The sequence below is a fragment of the Nyctibius grandis genome, chromosome 1 (genome assembly GCF_013368605.1).
Source record: "Nyctibius grandis isolate bNycGra1 chromosome 1, bNycGra1.pri, whole genome shotgun sequence".
NCBI classification, from domain to species: Eukaryota; Metazoa; Chordata; class Aves; order Nyctibiiformes; family Nyctibiidae; genus Nyctibius; species Nyctibius grandis.
In genome coordinates, this window is record NC_090658.1 from 96,017,618 (window position 1) to 96,045,353 (window position 27,736).

The 27,736-nt window shown below is 41.8% G+C and overlaps 2 protein-coding genes across 2 annotated transcripts; both read left to right on the forward strand.

Moving 5' to 3' along the window:
- On the forward strand, positions 1–17,664 carry TMEM30A (transmembrane protein 30A). Its single transcript, XM_068399015.1, has 7 exons — positions 1–376; positions 6,103–6,219; positions 9,872–9,979; positions 11,065–11,152; positions 11,624–11,767; positions 13,451–13,657; positions 15,564–17,664. The coding sequence occupies exons 1-7, from the start codon at positions 98–100 to the stop codon at positions 15,755–15,757; spliced, it is 1,137 nt and encodes a 378-aa protein (XP_068255116.1). The 5' UTR covers positions 1–97; the 3' UTR covers positions 15,758–17,664.
- Positions 17,665–22,283: 4,619 nt separating this feature from the next.
- COX7A2 (cytochrome c oxidase subunit 7A2) lies at positions 22,284–27,139 on the forward strand. Its single transcript, XM_068407020.1, has 4 exons — positions 22,284–22,366; positions 24,435–24,524; positions 25,975–26,059; positions 26,932–27,139. Exons 1-4 carry the CDS (start codon positions 22,349–22,351, stop codon positions 26,988–26,990), a joined length of 252 nt encoding a protein of 83 aa, XP_068263121.1. The 5' UTR covers positions 22,284–22,348; the 3' UTR covers positions 26,991–27,139.
- Positions 27,140–27,736: the final 597 nt, after the last annotated feature.

Genomic DNA, 27,736 nt, shown 5'->3' on the forward strand with positions numbered 1-27,736 from the left:
CACGTGCCGGGCGGGGGGCCGGTGACGCGGGGCTGCTGGTGTCGCCGGCGGCGCCCGTGGCAGCTTGCGGCGCCGTGCGGCGGGTCGGGGCGGCGCCATGGCGGTGAACTACAGCGCGAAGGAGGAGGCGGACGGGCACCCTTCGGGCGGTGTCGGGGTGCCGGGCGGCGGGGCGGTGGGCGGCGGCGGCGGCGGTGGCGGGGCCGTGAAGACCCGCAAGCCCGATAACACGGCGTTCAAGCAGCAGCGGCTGCCGGCCTGGCAGCCCATCCTGACGGCTGGCACGGTGCTGCCGGCCTTCTTCATCATCGGCCTCATCTTCATCCCCATTGGCATCGGCATCTTCGTCACTTCCAACAACATCCGCGAGTACGAGGTGCGCGGGGCGGTGGGGGGGCGCACAGGCTCCCCCCGCCGGCGGGGCGGAGGGCAGCGGCGGCCGGTGTGTGCAGGGGCCTGGCCGCCTGCCCGGTCGGGGCAGTGGCGTTGAAGCCCCCTGGGGGCGCCAGGCCAGGCCGGGCCGGGCGAGCGGTGCTGGGAATCTGCTGCCCGTAGGTGGCCTGCGCCTCCTTGCGACATCCGCCGCCGTCCCTTGCTGCCGGTACTGGGCGGGAAGCAGAGGTGGCCGGCGTGGTTTCTGTGGTGAACCGGCACCTCGCCCCGGCTGTGCTGGTTCGGTTTAGCGTTCGGACTCTTTAACAAACCATCCATTAACTGCCCCGAGTAGAGGCTGAGCTTACAGGGTATCCCCCGCATGGAGGGCAGCCCTCCTGTCAGCCTTGCCGGTGCTCCTGAGTGAACCTGCAGGGAAGTTAATGCCGGTATTTAACCAACACAGCCCAATGCAAGTTCTGTTCTCAGTAGTACAGAAAGTATGTGTGTCATCCTTGGGATAGCTTGTGGCAATGTATTACATATCTTTAAATGTTCCAAAGTAATTGTAGTTTCAGGACAAAACTCTGTGGTGAATGTGTTGTTATAATTCTGATGCACACTAATGATTTAACGTTTCACATGCTCTTTGGGAGACCAGGGTGTCCGGAGTAAACTTAGAAACAAAGATTGAAGAGTGTGGCTTTTTCTAATTATGCTGACAGACAAAACCTGAGTCATTTACATCTGATAATTTACCACACCACTGCTGTGAAAAGTTGCTGAGCATTAACTGAAAACTAAGCTGTATGTCACAGTTAGGTCCATTTGATAACAGAATTACTTTGTGTTGTAAGGAAACAACCCAGAGGGCTTAGGGACAACCTTGAAAAGCAAACTGATGACTATGATTAGTTTCAGTGAGCTAATGCGACCAGGATTGATTGTAGGAAGAAAACTGTATAGTTGTTTGTTGGGTTGCTGTATTGGAAAATATGAATTTTTGTGGACCAAATCATTCCAGTTATCAGAGTAGGCCTTCACTTTCAAATAAGTGGTGTTCAGGACAGTGGCTTGGATAGTGGTAGCAACGTGGCAACGAAGCCCAATTAGCTAAAGAAATCCTGAGGCAGACAATGAATGGTATTATATTTTCATATTTCTGTTAACATGCAAACAATGTTAGAATAAAACCAGTTTAAGGTTCACTTTCCTTTTATGTTAAGAACTAAAAATCCAGTCAAGGAGAAAAGCAGAAGTGAAAAAAAAAAACAAAGCTGAAGTGTATTTTACTGTGTCCAAATGTTGTATGTAAGCAGATTCTTGAAAAGCAATTGCTCCTTGTGTCAAGGTTTGAGGGTATGCAGAACATCTGAAAATTAACATAGGTGCATGAGAGAACATTGCTAAGTTGTCACGGGCATGTAGACTTTTAAACTGTTGTCGTATAGTTATATTTAAGGTAAATACAATCGCATGTTTTCAACAGGACACTCAATGGAGAGAAGTAAAAAAAAATCCTTGCTAACTGATTTTTTGCATTTAAAATGGCCACTTCTATAGTAAAGCAATATAAAGTCTTAGATGATAATGACTGTAAGGTAAATGTAATTGGATAAATATATCTCCCTTTTTTTGTTATGACTGGATCTGCGTTGATCCATAGGGACAGGAAATTCATCAGAGTTCCATGAGTCCGAAAATGTAAGCGACTTCTTGTGCCTATATTGCTCCTGTGTGCGTATACAGAATTTTTATATACTATTGTTGCTTAGCAGCTCAGTCATGTACTCCTGATTAAGTTCCAGGAGAGGCCAAAAACTAGATGTTCTCACCTAATGTGCAGTGTGAAAATCCACAGGAGCATGACTGATGCTCCCCTATGCAATCAGATTGCATATATAAAGGAGTAATAGCCATTTATATTTGTAAACCAGTTGGCAGGTGCTGGTCTTCCACCCTTTCTAATTTTGAGATATTCAAGACTGGAAAGGGTGTTGGTTGTTTTACTGTGTGAATTCACTCTGGTATCATCCACCTCACGTGAAGCTCTTCCAAGTCTGATCACTGCCTGGAAGTGTTCAAGGCCAGAGTGGATGGGGCCTGGAGTAACCTGGTCTAGTGGAAAGGTGTCCCTGTCCATGGCAGGGGGGTTGGAACTAGGTGATCTTTAAGGTTCCTTCCAACTGAAACCAATGTGTGATTTATGATTCTATGATTAGGCTTTTGTGAGGACAGGAGGGACAGAGTTCTTGGCTTCTGAGAATATGACCAGGCAGTTGGGGTATGCAGGTAAGAATGGGGAAACTTGGGTTCTGTTCTCTGATCCACATGTATTTTATCAGGTAGTATAATACACAGATTATGTGAGTGAGATTGTAATTCTAAAGGCAGCTGAATTTTCTGGGGAAAAAAAAAAGTTTAAATCAAAAAAGGCTTCAGTTACAGCACCAAAACATAGATGAAGCATTTTACAGACCAACATTTGGGCTCTAACACCAGTTTGACACTGCTGTCACCTATATGCTTAGCTGAGATACGTCCCTGCTTAGTATGCTGGCTTTTGTGAGTAACCTCCAAATGTTAGTCACAAATAGCTGTAAATTTAGCTCTGGGAGACAAGACATCTAGCAGCTAGGTGCAGTGACTAAGCTCTTTTTAAAATGTAATTGCGGAGGAAGCAGAGGTAGTTATTTACACCCACCTCATAGACAATAGCATACTTGTTAAATGTGTGTGCATATATACAGAGAGAGCTGCCTGTAAACTCAGTGTATTGACATTGAATAGGATTTATAATTTATGCCCCTGAAATACATATTTATGTGCAGTTCAAATCCCCCTTTCCTGGAACTAGATATTGCAGCCACTAGTATCTCTGTGAACTGTCCAGGTGCAAGGACTGAGGAGCAAAATGTAGCTTTTCCATTGATTTCCTTTATATGCTCTTTTGAATTCAAATGTGGAAGACTTCCAACAGCTTAAGTGTACTAGAATTACAGGGATTTTTCTGTTGGTTGTTCTCTAGCATTTTCTCACTGTTTCAAAGGGTATAAACAGCCATTTATCTTGGGTCTATCATGAAAATAGTTCATTTGGGTGGAAAACAAGAATCAGCTGTGTAAATGTGTTTTTTTACCCTCTTATTAAAGAGTGAGAGCGTTCTGTATTCCTGCATGGTTTCGTGGGGGGTTTTTTTCGAGTGCATAAGAAGCATTGACTGAGCGTATTAATATTAGATAAAAATTGAGGAATATCCAGACCATTAATTGTGTAGGAAAGAGATCTTTGTTCTGTGAAATGCATAATCGTAGTTAAAAAGCCAGACAGACTTCAAGGCATGACTAGGAATGAAGAACTGAAAGAAAGCAGATTACTGTTGCATACATCTTCAGTGTTGGGTGCAGTTCCCGTAGCCCCATATCAAAAATGATACAAAACTTAATAAAACCTATGGAGAAGGATAGCAAAGAGGACGGGAGTTACAGGATGCCTTTTATACAAGAAGTGGCCGAGCAGAGTAGGACAATATGTGACAGCATATGAAGTCTACAAAATCATAAATGGTTGGAGAATATGTATAGGCAGTAGTTATGTTATTTCTATACTGCAAACATGTAAATCAACTGAGAAAGACATCAACAGCTTGCAAAGCCAGTGGTGCCGGATAACTTGGGTATACCCAATGCCCTTAGATCAGGGGTTGTTGGGAAGGGTTTGCCATACTCAGCTGTTGACCAATCCCTGGGGACAGAATGCTGGGTCAGGCGGGTTCCTGCCATGGGCCCCAAAGTCAGTCCTCAAAGTCCTGGTTTCATTATTTTGTCAAGAGATGAAGATAGATACGTCTGTCCCTTTAAATAAGCTTTCTATTGAATGTAACCTGTAAATGTGGAGGCATGAAATAACACTTGTGTTGGCAGTTACTGTACAGGAAAGCTCTTGGATAGCTCTGAAGCTGATAGCAGTGGTCAGAAGCGTGGTTCTGTTTCAGTATACATCAATGTCATGCTCCACAGAATTTAGTCAATTATATTTTTAAAAGTGAAGTCTTTAGATCTTTTACAACCTTGGAGTGTTTGAGTTTGTTCTTGGTCTAAAACTTCACACACTGGAGAACTAGCTCAGGATATGGAGGTGTAAGTTCTGTCTAAAGGAAATGCTTGCTTAAGCTTACTTCAGCAAGAAAAAAAATGGTGAGTTAGCCTTGAACAAATGAGAGGCATTGTTTTTGGAGAGCAGTGGTGGTCTGTCTGTCTGCTGTAGCTGAACAGAGCTGTCCAGGACTGCTGCAGTAGTGCTGCTTCTAGGTCAGCATAAACTCGGTATCTTGTTCAGTGAAGGAAGCAAAGATTATGGGATCCTCTCTCTCTGTGCCAGCTAACAGCTTCTGAAGCTGACTCGTTTCAGCTAGGCTTGTTAGTGTGTAGGTCTCATCTGTCAGAAAACTGGCAGCAGAGCAGATGCTAATAAAAGTGCTGAGGGAAGGGTTGCAGCTTAAGAGATACCAAAAAAATCTCAGGAAGAGAGACCTTGAAGAACATTTGGAGGACACTAGACTTAACTTGTTCCGCAAACCTTGAAACTGCGTGTTTGTTTTAGCTAACCTTAATACAGGTATTAGGACGGATCATAAATCACTCTAGTTCTTGACAATGCGTTTCACTACAAGCATAAATCAGGGCAAACCATTTGCCGCAGCCTTTCGTAAAACTATAGGTGCATTGTAGTTCAAATGATACTGCTGTTAAACAGTTTGTTGCCATCACTTGGTGTATGTTGCACCAAGCTGAGTATACGTTCTAAATAGGAAGTTCATAGTAAGTGTAGAAAGACATAGTTTATAGGCAGGTGAAAGCTTTCTTCCGCTACACTTGGAGCTAGCCTGCTGGGCTCAAGGTAATTATTTCCTGCTATTCATATGCTGGAGCTGTACATGAGAGAGCTAATGTGGTCAAGCCACTTCAGTTGGCGTGGGCGGTAGGGTGAGCTCATGGCTGCTAAGGATATGTTATGCATACTGTCCAGGTAGCCTGTATGTACAGATTTCAAATACTGGCTTTTTTTGAACTACACTATTCAAGACAGATAATATTGTGTAAGCCAGATTAACACTGATCACCACCTTTCTTGTCGATCTACTGGTATTTTACCATTCCTGGCAAAACAGTGTTAGTGTCTTCATCTTCCCTATTTTAGGAGAGTTCTTGGGCATTAAGTGATATTTTTTTTTTTCTTTTAGTTTTTTTTTAATCTTCTGACTAATGGCTAAAAACGGTCAGCAAAGCAAGTTTTCTAATGCAAACCTTTTTTATTAAATATCTAGACTTCTAAAAATTTAACCTCTCTGGAAAGCATGTAAAAGCTCAGATCTGCTTGTCATATAGTGTGTGTATGTTTGGAAACATCATGTTGTCTGGAGTATTTGCTGTTTGTGTTTTGGTGTGGTGTTTTTTGTTCTGTTTGTTTTGTTTTTTGTTTTGTTTTCCCCCAGCAGTAATGGCCCACCTCAGTGTTAAATTTGTTTTAAGCTGAAGTCTAGCATGTAGACAGAATTACAACATTGTTTAGGTTGGAAGGGACCTCCTGAGATCATCAAATAAGCCTGAATGGGCTTTTGGAGTTGAAGTGTAACAAGATTGCAAAATATATTCCACGTCAACTCTCTGGCTTATTAATCAATTTTCTTTACTCTCCCATCGTAAATTAGTGACTTTTTTTCTGTTATAGATTGACTATACAGGAACAGAGCCTTCTAGTCCCTGCAACAAATGTCTAAATGTGTCCTGGGACAGCACACCGCCTTGTACTTGCACCATCAATTTCACACTGGAACATTCATTTGAGGTATGCTACCCTGTATGCAAAGTGAAATTAGAACAGTTTATATGGTTTATTGCAGAATCAATAGGAAAGCTGTATCACTTAAGTCAATTTTTTTTTCTGTTTTAAAGGATTATTTCTGTTTTTCCAGTTAACTTGGATCTGATTTCACAGAATCACAGAATGTTAGGGATTGGAAGGGACCTCGAAAGATCATCTAGTCCAATCCCCCTGCCGGAGCAGGATTGCCTAGACCATATCACACAGGAACGCGTCCAGGCGGGTTTTGAATGTCTCCAGAGAAGGAGACTCCACAACCTCTCTGGGCAGCCTGTTCCAGTGTTCGGTCACCCTCACCGTAAAGAAGTTTTTCCTCATATTTATGTGGAACCTCCTGTGTTCCAGCTTGCACCCATTGCCCCTTGTCCTGTCAAGGGATGTCACTGAGAAGAGCCTGGCTCCATCTTCATGACACTTGCCCTTTACATATTTATAAACATTAATGAGGTCACCCCTCAGTCTCCTCTTCTCCAAGCTAAAGAGACGCAGCTCCCTCAGCCTCTCCTCATAAGGGAGATGTTCCACTCCCTTAATCATCTTTGTGGCTCTGCGCTGGACTCTCTCTAGCAGTTCCCTGTCCTTCTTGAACTGAGGGGCCCAGAACTGGACACAATACTCCAGATGCGGCCTCACCAGGGCAGAGTAGAGGGGGAGGAGAACCTCTCTCGACCTGCTGACCACACCCCTTCTAATACACCCCAGGATGCCATTGGCCTTCTTGGCCACAAGGGCACACTGCTGGCTCATGGTCATCCTGCTGTCCACTAGGACCCCCAGGTCCCTTTCCCCTATGCTGGTCTCCAACAGGTCTGTCCCCAACTTGTACTGGTACATGGGGTTGTTCTTGCCCAGATGCAGGACTCTACACTTGCCCTTGTTATATTTCATTAAATTTCTCCCCGCCCAACTCTCCAGCCTGTCCAGGTCTCTCTGAATGGCTGCGTAGCCTTCCGTTGTGTCAGCCACTCCTCCCAGTTTTGTGTTATCAGCAAACTTGCTGACAGTGCACTCTATTCCCTCATCCAAGTCATTAATGAATATATTGAATAGTACTGGTCCCAGTACCGACGCTTGAGGGACTCCGCTAGACACAGGCCTCCAACTGGACTCTGTCCCATTGACCACCACTCTCTGGCTTCTTTTCTTCAGCCAGTTCACAATCCACCTCACTACCCGATCATCCAGACCACACTTCCTCAGTTTAGCTGCGAGGATGCTGTGGGAGACCGTGTCAAACGCTTTACTGAAATCGAGATAGACCACATCCACAGCTTTACTATCATCTATCCACTGGGTTATGTCCTCATAAAAGGCTATCAAGTTGTTTAAGCATGACTTCCCGTTGGTGAAGCCATGCTGAGTGCCCCTAATGATCCCCCTATCCTTGATGTGCCTAGAGACAGCACCAAGGACAAGTTGTTCCATCACCTTTCCGGGGATGGAGGTGAGGCTGACCGGTCTATAGTTTCCCGGGTCCTCCTTCTTGCCTTTTTTGAAGACTGCAGTGACATTCGCTTTCCTCCAGTCCTCAGGCACCTCTCCCGTTGCCCACGACTTAGCAAAGATGATGGAGAGTGGCCTAGCAATGACTTCCGCCAGCTCCCTCAGCACCTGCGGGTGCATCCCATCAGGGCCCATGGATTTATGGACGTCCAGATTGCTTAATTGGTCCCTGACCCAGCCCTCATCTACCAAGACAGATTCCTCCTCTATCCTGACTTCTTCTGAGGCCGCAGGGGTCCAGGGCTCCTCAGGACAGCCTCCAGCAGTATAGACAGAGGCAAAGAAGGCATTCAGTAACTCCGCCTTCTTTTTATCCTCTGTCTCCAGGACCCCCACCTCATTCATCAGTGGGCCTACATTGCCTCTAGTGTTGGTTTTAGCTGCAATGTATTTGAAGAAGCCCTTTCTGTTGTCCTTGACCTCTCTTGCAAGGTTTAATTCCAAGGAGGCCTTAGCTTTCCTAGTTGCCTCCCTACATCCTCTGACAACAGACTTATATTCCTCCCATGTGGCCAGCCCCTCCTTCCATGATCTGTACACCCTCTTCTTCCACTTGAGTTTGCCCAGCAGTTCCCTGTTTAACCATGCAGGTCTCCTGCTACCCTTCCTTGACTTCCTACCTGCTGGGATGCTCTGATCTTGAGCTCGGAAGAAGCAGTCCTTGAATGCTAACCAACTATCTTGGGCCCCCTTACCTTCTAGTACCCTGTCCCATGGGATTTCCCCTAGCAATTGCTTGAAAAGGCCAAAGTTGGCCCTCCTGAAGTCCAGGGTTGTGATTCTGCTAGCTATTCTGTTCCTGCCACATGAGATCCTGAACTCTACCATCTCATGGTCACTACAGCCAAGGCTGCCCTCAACCTTCACCTCTTCAACCAGACCCTCCTTGTTAGTAAGGATAAGATCCAGCAGCGCTCCTCTCCTAGTTGGCTCATCCACCATTTGCATCAGAAAGTTATCATCAATGCACTGGAGGAACCTCCTGGACTGAGGATGGCTGGCTGAGTAGGCCTCCCAGCAAATATCAGGGTAGTTGAAATCCCCCATGACAACCAGGCCCTGTAATTGCGAGACTGCTCTCAGCTGCCTGTAGAAGGCCTCATCACCCTCCTCATCCTGATCCAGTGGCCTGTAATAGACACCCACAACAGTATCACCCCTGCCAGCCTGCCCCTTAATTCGCACCCACAAACTCTCAACTCGCTCCTGATCCGCCCCTGGACAGAACTCAATACATTCTAGCTGCTCACTCACATAAAGAGCAACTCCACCACCTCTCCTTAGTGGACTGTCTTTCCTGAACAAGACATAGCCATCCATGACCACATTCCAGTCATGCGAGGCGTCCCACCAAGTCTCTGTAATTGCCACTAGATCATAGCTCCCCGACCGAACACGGATTTCCAACTCCTCCTGTTTATTCCCCATGCTGCGTGCATTGGTGTACAGGCATTTCAGGGAGCGAGCTGAGCACACTGATTTCACCCCAGGGGGATGGGAGGCCTCCTGGTCTACCTCAACACTAGAGCGTTGCCCCAGTGGTGCAAGCCCAGCTACTACCCCATCCCCCTTCGAATCTAGTTTGTGTGCCTTTTCAGTGGCAGGGATGAGATGGTTTTTAATGCCTCTGTTTATCTGGCAATGTACAATATTAAATGGAATGCTTGTGGTTTACAAATTTAGACTCAACGTATGTGTCATGTAGCTGGCAAGTGTATCAGCTCTTCCTGCAAGATTTACAAAAACTCAGTTCAACAAGAATTGGAAATACCAGATAAGTGCTTTCTGACAAATTGGAGGCAAATAATGAGGCTTATGTGCTTCACATTGGACAAGATAGGTGTTGGGATTAGTGCTGGTGAATATCATTCTGATAGTTTATGGTATGTTGATACTGTTTTGATTTCAGGATGCCAGCATATGTTAGGATTGTACTCTGTGTACTCAGTGTGAAGACAGGCTTGAGGCATCTACTTTTTGAATGTTGCTGTGGAGTAAACACAGAGTTTAAGAGGCTAAAATTTAAGCTTTATGATAATTAGTGTTAATATGTTTTATTGATCTGTTCTTTGTGTGAACGAAAACCCCTCTTGCCCCACCCTGCTTCTTGTAGAGCAATGTATTCATGTATTATGGACTTTCCAACTTCTATCAAAACCATCGTCGTTATGTGAAATCTCGAGATGACAGCCAGCTGAATGGAGATAACAGTTCACTACTTGTAGGTATTCATGCTTGGATATTAATAAGCAACTAACTGATAACTGTTGCATAAATCGCTACATAGCAGAGTGTTTAGTTTAATAATAATGAGGTAGTAAAATTTTTGCATAACTGAAGACAGCTATAAGGAATTCATATTTTGTTTACAGAAAATAACTGTAAAATACTGTAAAATTTCATGTCAGTCATTTCGAGGAAAGCAATGCAGTACTTCAATCACTTCTCAAATTTGAATAGTTTTAAACTGTTGTTATCTTCAGTCAGTAGTATCTACCTGTATCCATTCTGTCTGAAGTTCTCTTTTTCAATATAAAATAATACTCAGTTACCTAGCACTTGGTTTGGATATTGCAGCTAAATGCATCTCGTTTTGTAGACTCTGGTTCAATATTGAACATCAGCAATATTGGCAAATACCAGTACTGTGTATTCTGTTCAAACCACTGTGTCATGTTTAGGGCCAGATCTCTCCTTTTCCTAATTTTTATGAGGGGTGGAAATACAGTTGGGTTCTTGCTCCAGCACGAATGATTCTCCCTTTTTACATGGAAACTTTAAAACGGGAGAATTTTAGGAGGTTACATCTGATGACTGACACAGGGTTTTGGGAGGGCTTTTTCTGCTTGAATTTTTGGCATGCTGTTGGAGTCCTTGCAACCTTTTGCATTTTATATTACACTTGGTTTCTAGTTACAGTCTTATTTTCTATAACACTGAGGCATACTTAAAAAAATCCCTTTAATAAAAGAATACTTGAGTACTTCATATTGGAAAACTGTTTCTATTAAAAGATAAAAGAAGAAAAGTTCTAACAGCTTCCAAGAAAAGCCTTGTTTTTAGTATGACCATGATGGGATTCTGACTTTATTCATGTTTTATTTAGATTTTATTCCTGCTTGTAAAAGAAAAATTAATCATGCTAACTATTAGTGAATGCTAAGTATTTGTAAATAACCTGACTTGTGAGCAGCTTATTTTGTGGTACATTTAAGATGTGCACATCATTGAGGTACTGTAGTAAGAAACAGGTTAGTTGGATAAACTAGTACAGACTCATCTGCCTTTTTTCTTTCTAACTATCAGAATCCAAGTAAGGAATGTGAGCCTTACCGCACAAATGAGGACAAACCCATTGCTCCTTGTGGAGCTATTGCCAACAGTATGTTTAATGGTATGGTAACACAATTTTAAGTTATCGCTTAGATGTTTTTGTGATACAGTGTATGTTTTGTGTTGTGTTGCAAAATGTTCTGAGTAAAGACATTGTGGGCTTGTTTTGAATTAACACATTTTCATTGTTTAGAGTAAAATAAATATCTTGTGTTTTACTGCTGTTGCTTTTTTCAAAATTGCTATCAGAATTAATTTAATCTGGTAGTGCACGAAGGACGGAAATACCTGTTGTGAGAAGCTGTTACTGCTGTGGAGTAGACATATAGATATGACGTATGGATAGTATGCTGCTATCTAATATACATTGATTCTTACAGAACAGCTTGTGATTGTAGCAGACAGATAACAAATGCCTTGTCTAGTTTTTTTTTTTTGTTTCTCCTGGAGGTAATTGTTTCACTGCCTATCAGGATCATCTGTCTAATGAAAGTTTCTCCACCTGGTTTTCTAATTTGATTTTTCTCCTTAGATACATTGGAATTATACCGCATTGATAATAACACAAAGACTCCTATTACTTTGATTAAAAAAGGCATTGCGTGGTGGACAGATAAAAATGTAAAGTTCAGGAATCCTACAGGAGATGGAAATAACTTAACTGCGCTTTTCCAAGGTAAAAAAAAAAAGTGAAATTTTAAGAAGAACAAACCACTTCAATCACTTTTTTTTATTCCAGTGAGTTTTACCTCACTGACATTTTAGTGAACATGCTAATTAAAAATATTGTGGTTCGCTGAAGAAATCCAAGCTAAGGACTACTCTGCTATCTAGAAAGGTTGCCTTTAAATAATGAAAGCTGCAAATTTCATGTGAAAGTGTTTGTTTTTTACCTTTACTGTAATCATTTTTTTCATTTCTGATTTTTTTTTTCACTTTAAATACTGAGAAAAATGTAATATGTGCACTGCTGCCATGGTTTAATCCTGGCTGGCAACTAAGCACCACACAGCTGCTCACTAACTGTGCCCCTGCCCAGTGGGATGGGGGGGAGACTCAGAAGGGTAAAAGTGAGAAAGCTCGTGGGTTGAGGTAAAGCCAGTTTAATAATTAAAAAAATACATTGTAAGGAAGAAAAAACCCACAAACAACAAAGAGAGAGGAAAATAAAACCCAAGAAAAACAAGTGATGTGAAAGAAAACAATTGTTCACCACCAACCAAGTCCCTGAGCAGTGGCAGCCCCTGCCTATCTCTACCCACCAAGTTTACTGCTGAGCATGACGTCATATGGTCAGCTGGGGTCAGCTGTGTCCCATCCCAACCTCTCACACACCCTCAGCCTACTTGCTGGCAGGGCAGTCTGAGGAGCAGAAAAGGCCTTGAGGCTGTGTAAGCACTGCTCAGCAATAAATAAAACATCAGTGTGCTATCAACACTGTTTTCAGCACAAATCCAAAACATAGCATGATACAAGCTACTATGAAGAAATTTAACTCTCTCCCAGCCAAAACCAGTACAACTGCTATAATGCTTGGATTTAACTTGAAAAGAAATTCTGCAATTGTTTAATCAAACTCTTCATATGGAGTTTTCATTTAAATGTTTCTACTGGTAGATAGTGCAACGTTTTCTAAAAACCTGATTCTTTTTTTGTGATTAGCAGTGACGGATTTCTCTCATTTGTTAGGTTAAATACAGTTTGGTAAATCAAAGTTTTCTTTGGTTACCAATGTCTGAAAATAATCTTCCTCAGGGCTCTAAGGTGTGTGTGTGTGTGTTTATGCAAGGTATATAATAATTTCAGGTTTAACCTGATGCGAGTTTCTTGCTTAGTCACAGCCAAATTACATGTTACCAATGTGATGCTACCCTTGGAAAAGCAGATACCTTACCCTAATACAGTGTAGAATTGTATTTCCAGTAAAATTAACAAAAGCATCAGTATGGCATAGTCTAAAATATTGTACATAATTTTATTTACTCATGGTCCAGGAAGTGGTAGTTAAACTAACAAGCGAGCAGAGGAGCTGTCATCATAATGGAGAACCTTCTCACTAAAGTAGAGTAATGTTTTGAGACGAGAATTCCTAGCTATAAATGTGTAGAGGAGACAAATTTGTTTAAACAAATGGACAATGCTGTCATGAGAATAAATGGATATGCATTACTATTTAAGCTGCAAAATAAAAAGTTCTTAAACAGCCCAGTGTCTTGCAGTAGTAGTGAGCCAACCTGTCTGTTCATACTGTTTAGAAGTTATGTTTTTTTGTAATATTAGAATGAATGTTGATGAGCCAGTGTGTTACTTAGTCCTGTATTTGAAATACTTTATTGTTGTTATTTTTCTTTAATCCTAGGCACAACAAAACCTGTAAACTGGCCCAAACCAGTGTATATGCTGGACTTGGAGCCTGACAACAATGGCTTTATCAACGAAGACTTCATTGTGTGGATGCGTACTGCTGCTCTGCCAACGTTTCGCAAGCTGTATCGTCTCATTGAAAGGAAGAATAATTTACAGCCTACCTTACAAGCTGGAAAATATTCTTTGGATATCGCATACAGTATCCTTTGAAAAACCTTTGAGAGCGGCTAAGGACCTTACCTGGATTACACAGGCATATATATGTGCAAGTTCAAATTGAACTAGCGTTTTTTTCTTACCATCTCTAAAAAAAGATGGTATTGAGCTGTGGTTGAAAACTGGTAGTGAGAATTAGGTAGAATAATTACCATCTTGTACTTCAGTGCAAGTTTTTGTAGAATTAACTTGTGTGTGGCCTGTTAGAATGTGGAATGCAGTCCAGTTTTTCACTTCATAAATGAAATGACTGGGTTAGACTTACACTCTTCATGTAAGTGCAGTTTTAATCATAACATCCTTAAGCTGTTTTGTACTTCATATAAATCTGCATTCATATAAAACTAAATTTTTTTTAACCAGGATGAAAACATTCAGTTCAGTTTAAAAACAAAACAACACACAAACAAACAAAAACCCCAAAAACTCTCTAGAGGAGGCCTTTGTGAGGAGATAATGGAGACGTTAATCCTAGGGAAGATTTCAGTGTAGAATTTACGCAGTAGGCAAATTTTGGAGCATACTAGTGTCTTCTCTGTACATTTAATTTGAATTCTCACATGTGTATGGTCAGTCTCGTTCACTTTCTTCTCACACATCTTGTTCCTGTTTATGGGTATTTGCAGTCCCCAGTAGCTGCCTCATGGGGGATAGAGGCTAAAGTCTATGGATGGGAGCATTCTCATCTGATAATTTTTGGGCAGACTCTCTGCATTTTGGCTGACAGGAAGATACTTAAGTGTAGTTCAGGTGATGCTTAGCCTTCAGGTGAGCTGATAAGCCTTCTTGAAATCTGTTAAATGGCTGAAGTAATAGTTAGCTAGGTTCTAGTTTCTGCAAAATACTATATATGGGCACACTTTATTTACCCTTAGGTTGGTCATGTGGTCAATTCTCAGTGTGCATTTTTACTCATCAGCATATGCCCTACTAATTCTTTGATGCCTTCCTGTGCTTTCCTTTGGACTGCTTTGACACTGAAGGGTATTGAATGTCTGGGACAGACATTTCTTATGGGTACAGGAATTAACATTCATTCAGGAGTTTGGAGCCTGCTTTGGGTTCTTCTGTGGCTCCATGTTTGTTGTCAGATTTCTCTTTACTTGTAGACTTGCTCCGGAGCAGCCTGCTCTGCTGTGCAATTACTCAAATCTGTGTATAAAATTAAATGAGTAGCTTCATAGTGAGAGGGAAATTGGATTGTTTGGGTGTTGTAAAGGAATTGAGAGCAGCATAGGAAAAAGGAAAGAACAGAGGTAGTCGGTAGCCTTGAAATTTGAGAACTTTAACTTCAGGGTGTAATGACAATATGCAATCAAGAGCAGACTGACTTTGGAGGTCAGAAAAATGCCAGAGCTGTGGATCAGGTGGGAAGGTCTGTCATTCTGTTTTAGACAAACTAAAGACTAGGTAGAAGTGCAGGAAACTAGAGGAGGAGGGTTGTCATAGTTACTGAATTCTTAAAATTTGAAAGCACTTAATGATCATTTAAATAGCTACTGCAGTATTTTCCTTTGCTGCAGAACTGTGGGGAGTGCATATAAAACGGAACATAACGTCACTAAGAAAAATTTTGTACTAAAATATATTCAAGAATTACAATTTAGATTTCCCTCATTTTATTGAAGCTGCTTTCAAAAACCCACAAAACTCTTTCCTTAAAAAGGGGTTAGCATCTCCTAATGCGGCAATTTTCTTGGAGTAGCTGTCAGTGCCCAGACTAGTCTTAGCCTAAAAGAACAGCTAAATTTTTCATATTTACACTTTCAATATTCAAAGAAGGCAGTTTGTATTTGGAACCTGAGTGAAATGATCCAAAATTTTAATGTTCCTGACCACATAAAGCTAGATTTGGAAATGTGCTTCTTGTTTTCCTATATGTTTTTCAGATTATCCTGTACACAGTTTCGATGGACGAAAAAGAATGATTCTAAGCACCATCTCATGGATGGGAGGCAAAAATCCCTTTCTGGGAATTGCTTACATCACTGTTGGGTCCATATGCTTCTTCTTAGGAGTTGTATTGCTGATCATCCATCACAAATACGGAAATCGAAACACTAGTGCAGACATTCCCAATTAATCTTGCATTCTGAAAACAAATGTACTGCATGTGCATCAAGGCCAGTCCAGAATGGACCCAGTTTTGGAAAGACAAATCTCTGCTTCTCTCACTTCTGAGACTGGGTACATAATTTTTATCTAAAGCTCCCCTTTCCCATACTGTGGATTAACTCTTGAAAATGACGGCTATACAATTAGCTACATTGATTGTATCTCTGCCTATGTCAGAAACAGTTTTTCTGATACTTGCCTCTAACTGGGCAGGCCACGCGATGCATATAGTTCCTGTTCCCTTGATGCATCTGCTGCTTGTTTGTGCTGTGTAATGTCGGTATGATTCAGTACATACAGATTGTGTGGAGAAAGACTGTTATAAGATACTGTAAATTGTTAACTTTCTAGAATTGAGGTGTCAGTTCTGTTGAAAGGAAAAGTCAAGTCTTAAATGTTTTTTTCAATTTACTGTCTTGTGTGCATGGGCTCTTACATTTCTTGCTGAGATTTTAATATATTTATATAAGTTGTTAAATATTTTTCCTGTGTCCTACCCACCTCTGTTACGTTAAATCCTTTGAGTTCTGTGTAAATTCAGCACTCTGGATTCTTTGTATATTTACAATATATGTGCCTGGCCAGTAAACTAGCGTCCTATGAAGATATCGGAAAACCTATTAGTTAATTATCTGTTGAGTCCCTTTTAAAGTTTGTTGTAAATTGGGAAATGGTTGTTGCAGGTAGAATGTGGTTTTTTTCTAATTTTCTTTGCTTAAAGTCATATCCACTACTAGTTAACCTATTGTGCTTGCTGGTTTTGCTTTTTATGAGCAGCTCCAAGCATTAATCAAGAAGAACCTAAAATGTTTTTTCCATTCACGAATTTGGGTGCATTCCTTCTACTGGAGGAGTTTCCTAATTTTCTTGAGGCATATGTATTCTGAGCAAGCTTTGTTGTAAAGGAATTGTCATATACTTTTTCCTTATTTGCAGTAAACACCACATTAAATTTTTGTGTTGTTAAGATAGTAAACTATAGAAATTCAAGAGTTGAGATGGCAGTAACCTCTTTTCATTGAAATGCAGGTTGAGTTTGCTGTGAAACCTAATTTAAATATTGCATTTAGAAGCAATGTGTGTGGGTTAGTGTCTTAAATCAAATTACAGAATGGTTCACTTTTAGGTTAATTTAAAGTTAACTGTAACCTGTAAAATATTACTTTTTGGTGACTTTTTTTTTTTTTTTTAGATGATGCACAGAAATTGTAATGTATATGGTGGAGATCACTTTATATGCAACTAGCTTGATAAAGTATTTAGTATATTAAAAAAGACTTAATAAATTCTGCAAACCATTTAATAAGAGATTTTATTTTGTTTTTGAACATGCATTTATTTTCATCTGGATGAAAAGACGTAGTCTCATTAAGTGTGAATGCAGTTTAAGTGAGTTGTATTTCTGAGATTGCATATTTGTTACAAAAAGATGTTTATTCACGGTCCAATAGCTTAATCTATAGCCAGCTTTAAACAACACTATTAATGTATCACATAAACACATGACTGTTTTTACTGAACTACTTGCGTGATCTTTTTAGGCAAGCAGTTTAAGTGTGTAAGTCTGTATAAATTGTGGAATGAGGCAACATTTCCAGTGCTAGCTTTCTGTAACTCCATATAATAATTTGTTTGCGTGGTACAGTGTGGCAGCACAGGACTTTAAATAGTCAAAAGACGTTAAGATTTTATTTACAGTGTTGTATGTATATTGCTGGAATTATTGAATAAAGGTATGTAGCTTTGTATATTGCAAGGCAGAAAACTCACACAAAATGTTAAACTTGGCTTTCATCTGTAGAGTAGTTGCTAGTCCAAAATGTAGTAAGGGGACATCTCCCAGTTACTGGTTATTAAAATATTTTTATTTTTTAACTTTGTGTTTGTCACTTGAAATGCAAATATATTCTGCTTCATTCAAAATCCCTATCTTTTTCCAAGTAGGAAATGCTGCTTTTTGGGCTGTGTTCAAAATTAAAACCAAAGTATTTTTCTATCTTAAAATATTTTTCAATGCCTTCTCTTTTTTTCTCCTGACTATAGCTGTCCATGCTTCTTTGATCTTAATGAAGTGCACCAGGATGAGAATTGCTGTCTGGTTTCGGTTAGAATTAAGCTTTTTCTCTGAGAGCCTGTAGCAGTAAATACTTGTCAGGCAATATGCCTGGCAGACAGTGTGCCTGAGGAGCTTAAAATACTTAGAAGAGCTTAAAATATTAGGTCAAATTTGTAAACACTTCTTTCACTGCTCATTTGTCTTGCTGTCATGTTGATAACTATGAAGATCCTTGGATTTGTATTTCTTACAAGTTGCCCTTATGTCGCGTGTTCAAAGATGAAACCACGGCGTCCCTGTCTGACACTTCTCAGGGCAGTGTCATTGTCCTGGTGTTCAGTGTCATGCATTGAATTTGGATTTGACCACCTGTGACCTGGTTCCTCAGTGGCATCTTTTTAGAGGTATTCACTACCAGAGTTCAGAAATACAAAGAACAATGCCTCTGGTTTCTGAGTGCCAGTTAGGCACTTCCTGAGTCTTACCCAACTGAGGCAGCGCCCAAAGTGTGAGAGATTATAAGCTTTCTGGAGGCTGCTGCTGTTATGAGGGTCTGCTTATGAACGAATCTTTCCTGGAGAGAGTAATTTGTGAGACTAGGATATGTCCCTGTCTCATGCAAAGCTCTCCAAACAAATTCTCTTGTGTGAGACCAACTTCCTTCTGGTTTCTTCTAAAAATCTACATCCCTATAAACAAAACATATCATCATCTCATGCGGTTTTTAACTGCATCGGGCTATTTGGGGAGCTGTTGGTTGTGCTTTGCTGAGTCAGAGGGAAGAGTTACCAGTTTATAACGAACGTGAAGGATCCTTCACAGCCTTTGCCTCCCAAGGTCACACTGGTACTGAAACTAGGTTCTTGTCAGCATGGTTTTGCTTTAATTATGAATGTTAAATCTGGAAGCACTGCAAAATGACTCTGATCTTCAAAGTTCCCATGACAAGAATATGGTTTCTGATCTTGCCACAAAATTTGTGATCTACTCTTGGTACTATGTAAGTTTGTTTTTTATAGAAGTTTGATATTTGTGTTACCTGGGGTTGTTCCCTGTAACTGAGCTAACTAGATATGGTGAGTTAGAAATTAAGAGGGCAACAACACAGCCTTCAGGAAGGTCTGCAATATCATTCTTTAACATCAAGCCAGTCCCATGAGGGTTTTACATTGACCTAGTCAGTGAGTTTAAAAACAAACAAACAAACAAAACCACTAAAAACCAAACACAAAAGAACCCAACACCGCAAAATGTTCCACATACCGAATACTTGTCTGTATTGAACAGCCTGCCAAAAATTCTCACTTTCAAAGTAGGAGAAAAAAATGTGAAAATCTAAGCCAATTTTGTTCCTGTTCTCTTAGCAATGTGGCCAGTTTATGGAAGAAGCTGCTTCTAGCAGTGTGAAAATGGAGTCTGATATAGAAAGCCCAGTTGCAAAAAATTCTTTTTTTTGTAGTAGTAGTATTAAATCTTCCTCAGATCGGTAGAAGTATTTTCATGTAAAAACAGCGTCCGTTCTAGCTCACGGAAATCTGTTCTGATCACCGTATTGCCTTCTGTGCCTAAATGTGAAGTCTAATCTTACTTGACAGTTTCAATTAAGACTGAAGTCCATTATGAAATGGCCTGATAAAAATTAGCAGGTCCTTATATGACCCGAGTCTCAAATAAGAAACTACCTTCCTGTAAGCCTCCCATTCCAAAGATGCTCAGCCTGTGTTTGAAAATAAAGCAGTGCTGTCCATCATTTGAGTTATGCCAACTGCTGCTAGGAAGTCTGAAGTTGCTGTTGGAAATTCTCTTTCTTATTTACTTCTGGGAATGAAATAAAGAGGAGTAAAAGCATAAGCCAACAATTAATGAAGCTCAAGAAGTTTAAAAAAAAAAATTGAAAGTAGGTTGAGTTCTTTCTCACCAGACCCTGTTTTCAGATAAAGATGAAATAAATGATTTGAGCAAATTGAATACCAGAGTTATATACACATTTAATTGAATTTGCACCTGAGGATTCAAGTACAAAAAAAAAATTAAGCACAAACCTGAGGATTGTGCTCAAATTTTGCAAAATAAAAGGGTGAGATGTTTTAAGTAGTGTTAGAGGGCCAGGAATGTCAATGAAAATGGGAAAGATTGGGCTGAGCCATTCTTGGAAGAAATGAAACTATGATCATCTCCAGGCTTGCCTGCTGAGGTCTGGAGTTACGTGGTTGAAGCTAGTATACGCTTCACAATAGATGCTTGTGAACTTTGGCACAAATCTTTGTTCTTTCGGTCAGCAAGTTCTTTTAATGCAATTTTAGTGTATTATACAACTCACAGTAACTTGGAAAATGGTTATACTAAGATAGAATACAGCGTGTTTTCTCTCTTCATACATAGTGTAGATTTTAACTCAGTCAACTATTTTGTTTGCAAGAAAAAAATTAAACCAGTTGGCAGGCAAGACTCAGGAGGAGGTTTAAAAAATTGTCTTTTTTAGCTGTCCTGTGGCACCAGGGGTTTCCACTTCCACAGTTGCATCGAATGTTAACTCAGTTGTGTGATCTTTTTAGCAGGCTTTACATACCTTCCTATTATTGGTTTAAGAGGTAAAACATTTTTTGTGATGAATGCTTATTAACATATAGATTAACAGCCCTGTTTTCATTCCGGCTTAAACAAAACTGTTTAACAATGGGTTTTGATTAACAATTTTATTATTTTTCAATACAATACAAGCAAAAGTTACTTTGTCCTGTTAGGAAAAAGCAGTCCAAGTCTGCTTCTAGTGAAATACCCTCACCCTGAGGCAGCAAGTTGCCATTTCTCTTTCCCTCAAGTTTTCATTTCTTCATAAATTAGCCAACACTGAAGACACCAGCTGTGCTTGCTCTGAGCAGTCGTTTTGTAGCTTCAATTGGTACGTAACCCACAGGCCAAGCTTTAAGTGTGGTCTTTCTGTTGTAAAGTGTATTTTGACAGACAATAGCGCTGAAGCTCAGATTCAGACATATCAGGAAAGAGTCTACACAGCAGGAATTAAACAATAATAATTTCTCTGGGGATTATGATCCTTTTACCAATATCTAAATACAACTGAGTATATAAAAATCAGAATATGAATATTATATGTATTCATAAGATAAGATTGCAAGGGTAATGAATGGAAATTACGTTGCAGTAGTAGTAATGCATTCTCAATGTTATTCTATAATAGCACTGCTTGAGTGTTCGAAAACTATTTGTTAAATAGCATATCAAATTTCCTCCTTCTTTACAACACATTCTCTATGACTATGCTTTCTAAATGGTATTTTTAATATTCTGCTCAGCTAAGACTATACCTATAAATACTTCGGTATACTTTGTGTTTTTAGTTTCTTTCTGGGGCAGCTCAGCACATTGAGAAGTGCTGTGCTTTGAGACATGATCCTTGTTATTTCCATACTAGACTGAGCACTAATTTGCTGTGTTTGACACATGTTATTCATCATGAGGTTTGGCAGCAGCGGAAAAGCAGTGTAATGCCAAAAACTGAGTGCACTGCAACTGCAGCAAAGCCAGGAAACAGTACTGACAGCATTGTATTTCAGCATAAGGTTGAAGCACCAGGAGATGCAATTATGGGGCTGGATCTGCAATACAGAAAAAACACACGCTTCTCAGAGCACTTTTTTGAAGGGCAAATAGATTCTTCCTTTAGAATCAAATAAGCTTGCATTTCATACAAAACTGGCATGGCTTCGCTGTCTGTAAGTATGTGTTGTGAAACATGGAGCTGAAGTTGGGTTTTCTTTTTTCACACGTAGATTACTCAATATCCCTGCTACTCATCAAGCAGGCAGGTACACGTTTTAGTTTTGTTTTTTTGCTGTGTGTAGTGGCTCAACAAGTGGTGTCACATCTATCCCAAGGGTGTGAGACACACCGGGCTGCTGAGGCCCAGGCTCTGCCTAGCTCCGTGTCCTGCCTCCGGTGGTGGCCAAAGGCTATGGGAGATGCGAACAGAACATCCCATCACGCCAAACACCGGACAAAACTCGTGCCTAGCAGAGGTACGGGGTTCGGGCCTGGGTTGCCCCTCCCGACCCGTCCGCAGCCGGAGGGTCCAGGTGCAGCTGCCCCCTTCCCGCTGCCCCCCGCACCTCAGGGCAGGGACCCTTCTGCCCTGCGGCGCTGCCCGCTGTCGTGTTGCTAGGGGAGAGCTGTCGCGAGGGTGGAAACAACCGGGGCGCGATCACGCACCGGCCCACTCCTCCCCAGGGCCCCTGCGCCGCAGCTGGGGCCAGCCCCGCCGCAGCCTGGGCCGCCGCAGCCTGGGCCGCCGCCGCCATCTTCTCCCGCCTCCTACCCACCAGAGGAGGACTGACGCCGCTCGCGGGGCGGCGCTGTAGGCTCTGCGGCGGCGCTCTGGGCGCGCCGCGACGCTGCCTCTGTGGTACCGTCGGTGGGGGCGGGGGAAGCTGCTTCCGCTTCCGCTGCCCTTGTTGCCGGCGGGAGGTGACGGGACAGAGAGCCGCGATGTGGCGGAACCTGCTGGTGAGGCCGCTGGACCGGGCTGGGCCGGGCAGGGCTGGGGGGAGCAGCCCGCTACCGCCGCAGCTACCGCTGTGTCAGCCCGCAGCGGGGCGGCGGTGGGAGGGGGCTGTCTCCGCCCGGCGGGGCTGCGGGACTCCGGGGCCTGGCCAGCGCCCAGCCGGCTGCGGCAGTGCCGGTGCTGCGGAAGGAGCCGCTGGCGGGCAGGGCGGGGGTGTGTGTGTGTGTTACATTTCAGGTCTTGGCCCACTCGCTCCGCCTAGTGCTGAGCCTGAGGCGCTCCAAGGGGTGGGGGCTCAGTGGGTGTAGGGTACGCGTAGTCCGTCTCTAAGGAGGTAAACAAGTTCAAGTTCAACAAGGCCAAGTGCAAGGTCCTTCATGTGGGTCAGGGCAATCCCAAGCACAAATACAGGCTGGGCGGAGAATGGATTGAGAGCAGCCCTGAGCAGAAGGACTTGGGGGTGATGGTTGATGAGAAGCTCAATATGAGCTGCAATGTGCGCTTGCAGCGCAGAAGGCCAACCGCATCCTGGGCTGCATCAAAAGAAGTGTGGCCAGCAGGTCGAGGGAGGTGATACTGCCCCTTTACTCCGCTTTCGTGACACCCCACCTGCAGTACTGTGTTCAGCTCTGGGGTCCCCAACATAAGGACATGGAGCTGTTGGAGCGAGTCCAGAGGAGGGCCACGAAGATGATCAGAGGGCTGGAGAACCTCTCCTATGAAGACAGGCTGAGAGAGTTGGGGCTCTTCAGCCTGGAGAAGAGAAGGCTCTGGGGAGACCTTCTAGCAGCCTTCCAGTACCTGAAGGGGGCCTACAGGAAAGTGGGAGAGGGGCTTTTTACAAGGACAAGTAGTGACAGGACGAGGGGGAATGGTTTTAAACTGAAAGAGGGTAGATTTAGATTAGATATTAGGCAGAAATTCTTGACTGTGAGGGTGGTGAGACACTGGAACAGGTTGCCCAGAGAAGTTGTGGCTGCCCCCTCCCTGGCAGTGTTTAAGGCCAGATTGGATGAGGCTTTGAGCAACCTCATCTAGAGGAGGTGTCCCTGCCTGTGGCAGGGGGGCTGGAACTAGATGATCTTTAAGGTCCCTTCCAACCCAAACCATTCTATGGTTCTATGATTCTAAATTTTATAGTGTGTTTATTTGGGGTGGGTGAGGGGTGGAAGGTTGTTGTTCCGTTACTTGCAACCAGTGTCATCTGTATGTTTGCCCCGTGGCTGCCTTTGTAGTGGTGGTAATTTTGTGAGGGAAGGTCAGTGTTGCTTGAAGGAGACTGTTGGCAGCTTAGAGGTACAGTCGGCTCTGAACATGGTTTAGTAGTGGACTTGGTAGTGTTAAGGTCAATGGTTGAGTCAATGATCCTAAAGGTCCTTTCCAACCAAAACAATCCTCTGACTTTTTTCATGAAGGCAGACTTTGAGCCATCGGAAGAATTGTAAAGCATTGGTTTTCCTTGCCTGACCTGTGTTAATGAGCACCTATATGATCCGAGTACAGAAACAGATTCTAGCTTAGGACACAGCAGGACGTCTTTCAACTCTGTGTGTGTGTGCCTCCTTCAGCTCTGTGAAGGTTAGCTCCTGTGCTGGTGGCCAGCAGGTGAACTGCAGCTGAGAGAAGATCCTTGTCTGCATGAATATGTTTGTCTTAAATATTATTGCTCCTGTCACTAGAGTCAGACACGGAAATATCTGTGCCTAAAACCAAGATCTGAGGGGCTGAGGCCGAGATTTCCCCCAAAAAGGTGCTAATTATGAAGGTTATGCTGCAGATCCATAGAAATGTTGTATCTTACTGAAAGTAATTATCCTGAGTTTTTCCTTTTTAGGTAACCAGTCAGTCAGTCTTTTATGTAGTGTGTTGAAAGATTGACTGAATTTAAAACCAGTGGGTTTTGGTAAAGGTGTGGTTGTGCTTTTTTTTTTTTTTCTTTTTTTTTTGGACTTTCTCTTCTTCCTGTCCCTTCCACTTCCATCTTACGTTTAAAAGAAAATATTTCTACTCCAGTGTGGATGTGGCTGAAAATTTCACTATTTTTAAAATGCTGTTTATCTTCTATTTCAGGGTCTTCGACAAATTTCCCGGAGGACCATAAGCACTGCTTCACGCAGGCAGTTCGAAAATAGAGTTCCTGAGAAGCAGAAGCTTTTTCAGGTATTGAGTGAGCACTAATAGTAGAATAATGTTAGTAGAATAACAGGGTTTTTCTTGCATACATTTTGTTTCTAAAGAACTGGTGAAAGTCCTCTTTACATCTGAGGTGAACTCTTGAAATCAGTTGTATGACTACAGTGTTTGAAATCAGTTATTTTCCACAGAGATTAAGAGTATTTGTACATACAGACTTGACTTGCTGACTCTTCAGGGTTTTTTACCCTGTGAAATGATTTGTACCTGAGTTTCTTATGAGTTGTAGGTACTGTACAAAGATAAAGACTAAGCACTCTGAAATGGGATGAGATGCGGGAGTATGTCCTAAGAACAGCGAAAAGCAGCGAGAGGACAGAAGTACAGTGAAAAGTTAAACGTCCAATCTTACAGATATATCCATGGCTCAATGGTGAGCCCCATAATAATGAGGATGGGATATTATTGTACTTCTCAGTTATGAAAGCAGTAAAGGTCTTAAGGGATTGGATTAATTCCTAGAAAACTATTGCATCTTTTAAAATAATTTCTGAATTAATCTCTTCCTGATTGATAGGGCCACCTAGTGAGACCTAGTGGTTCTTCAAATGCCAAAGCAGTGGATACTCAAGAGCATACTCCCAGCTGTGAGCCATAACCTGGAGCAGTAGCTTCATACTGAGGATAGAGTAGACTGGGCTGCAGCGATGTGAAAGGGAAGAAGTATGTATTAGAAGCCCCGGTTTAATAGTTTTTGTGTCCTGTTGCTTTCCTTTCCCCCGAAAGAGAAAGCCAGTCTTGTTGGGACACTGCCTAAGGAGCACAGTGTTCATTGTGAGCCAAGGAGAAGTGGGATGTTGGCAATGGGTGAGGTCAGAGGTTCTGTTTCGGCTGGCAGAGATCTCTAGGCATATCTCTTCCTCCTCCTATTCCTTACTGATGGGGCAGCAAGTTAAGCTGGGCTGGGTTGCAGGTCACTGGCACTGGAGGCTGGCTTGAATTCCAGAGCAGCGTGAACTTGCTGACAAGGGTAGAGATCATGTGGATCTGGTGTATATGAGTGTTACTTCAGGTGGAGCAAAACAGTTTCCTGTATGATGCCAGGTGACAGTAGAGGCTCCTCCTGTTGCTCCCCATAGCAGGGGTTGACTGTGCTGGAGACAGATGGGGAGTTTCTAGGGATGGTGACCATACCCTGTGCACCCGAGGGGGCTGGCAACTGGTGTCAGAAGTGTTTAGGCATCTGCCAATGCTTTAGAAATGAATGTGCACGTCATTTACTGTACTTACCTAGTGAGTGATCACCTGATACCAGAATGAAAGCTTGAATGACAAAGCAGAACCAAAGCAGTGTCTTTTGGGAGTTGGGAAGGTAATTTGGGGAAGTAATTCTTGTTCTGGGTAATTCTAGTTATATTAACACAATATTGCAAGAACTGTATTTAAATAGTTTCTTTTTGTCACTTGTTTCCATTAGGAGGATAATGACATCCCAGTGTATCTTAAAGGTGGTTTAATGGATTCTCTGTTGTATAAAGTCACCATGGGTATCTCAGTTTTTGGTAAGGCTAACACTAAAATATTTATGCTTCAGTACAATTTCCAATGTGCTACTATTAAAATCCTTTTTCTTTGGTAAAATCTCCAACATGACTGATGTTCCCTTTGTAAATTAGTTACACAGTTCCTTCAGTCTGTTCTTTAGAACATGCAAAATGCATGTAGAGAGGGGAAAAAAACATTTGGACATACTATATATTTATTTGTGCTTTCTCAAGTTTAGCTTTTCAGGTGGCTTTTTTTCCCCCCTGACTAATAGTACTATGGGCTGAATACTCCTTCAGAATTCATGTGTGATGTTAGAGAAAACTAAAATGACTTAGAAAGCTTATTCTGAAAAGGAGTAAAATGTAATTATAGCACATACATATACCAATTTTCTCACTAGCCTGACTCTTTTTAGTGCTAGGTGATACTTGATGTGCTGAGGTTTCACATGCTGTGAAAACTAGCAGAATATATCCAAGCTTTATGATACTGTATATATTTAACCTTTACGTTGCTTGTTACTTAGTTTCGTAATAACCTCTAACTTAAATATGTTGATCTAATGGATTTTCAGTTCGGTTCAGTTACTTTAAGAATGAGTAACCATTACTTTATGATTGTCTGTGTAGGTTCCACAAACATGCCTCTCTCCTTTTATTTTCCTATTTATTTTTATGCAGTCAGTGGAGAGGTATTTAAGGATTTTTTTTCTCTAAAATATGAATTGCCAAAGAAAAAAAATCATTGAGACGTGGCTATGGAAATGTGTCTGAATTGCAGCTGCTTATTGCCAGTATTTCTTCAGGAACAAACTGGGAAAGGAAAGCTGACTTGAAAGGAATTCTTTTTGCCATTCTGAAAATATCTTTTGTGTCTCTTAATTCAGGAACAGCCTATACTGTTTATGAGCTGCTTGTCGCTTCAATGCCCAAGAAGCAGAAATGATTCCAGTTCAAGATGCCTCAGTGACTAGCATCTCTTCGTCCAATTCCATGTGACTACGATGGCAGCTTATACTTATAAGCAGCTGGCTTAATGGATCATAATTTAATTGTAACATGTTAACTGCAATCAATAAAGCAGTTTTTACATTGTGTTGTGGTGGTCTGGACTGTGTCATGTGTTCTACATTAGAGTGCTTTTTATTTCCAGTAAATGTACATTTATTTGATCAATATGCAGGTCCTTGAATCGTGAGCCTCTTTTCTTTGTATGTTGGTTTATGTTAGTACTTCGAAGGTGAGTTAAATGCCCTGAATCCCTATGAGAAAGTGACATCTTGTCTTTATTATAGGAATTTCCTCTTCTTGCTTTAGTGGAGCAAATAAATCTTGTAATAAATGATTAAGATTAGATTAAACCTGTGTGGAAATGAATGTTGAGGACTTGATGATTATGCTGTATCTTTGCTGTCAACTGCTGGAAGTTGACTGTAATACATCTAGAAATAGAGGAATCTGATTCCTGATCACCATCTAAAGGTGACAGTTTTTACTATGTAGAGGTGATAACACTGTCCTATGCAGCTTCGGGGCCTTAGAAGTAGTCCAAGTTGAACTCAGCACTTCCATCTAATAGATTTTTTTTTTCTAGTGGCTTTTCTCTGCTACAGCTTAATGGAACTTCATATTTCCTGAAAAGAATGAAGATTTCTAAGCATGCAAATATGATTAGCAAGTGATCATGTATTT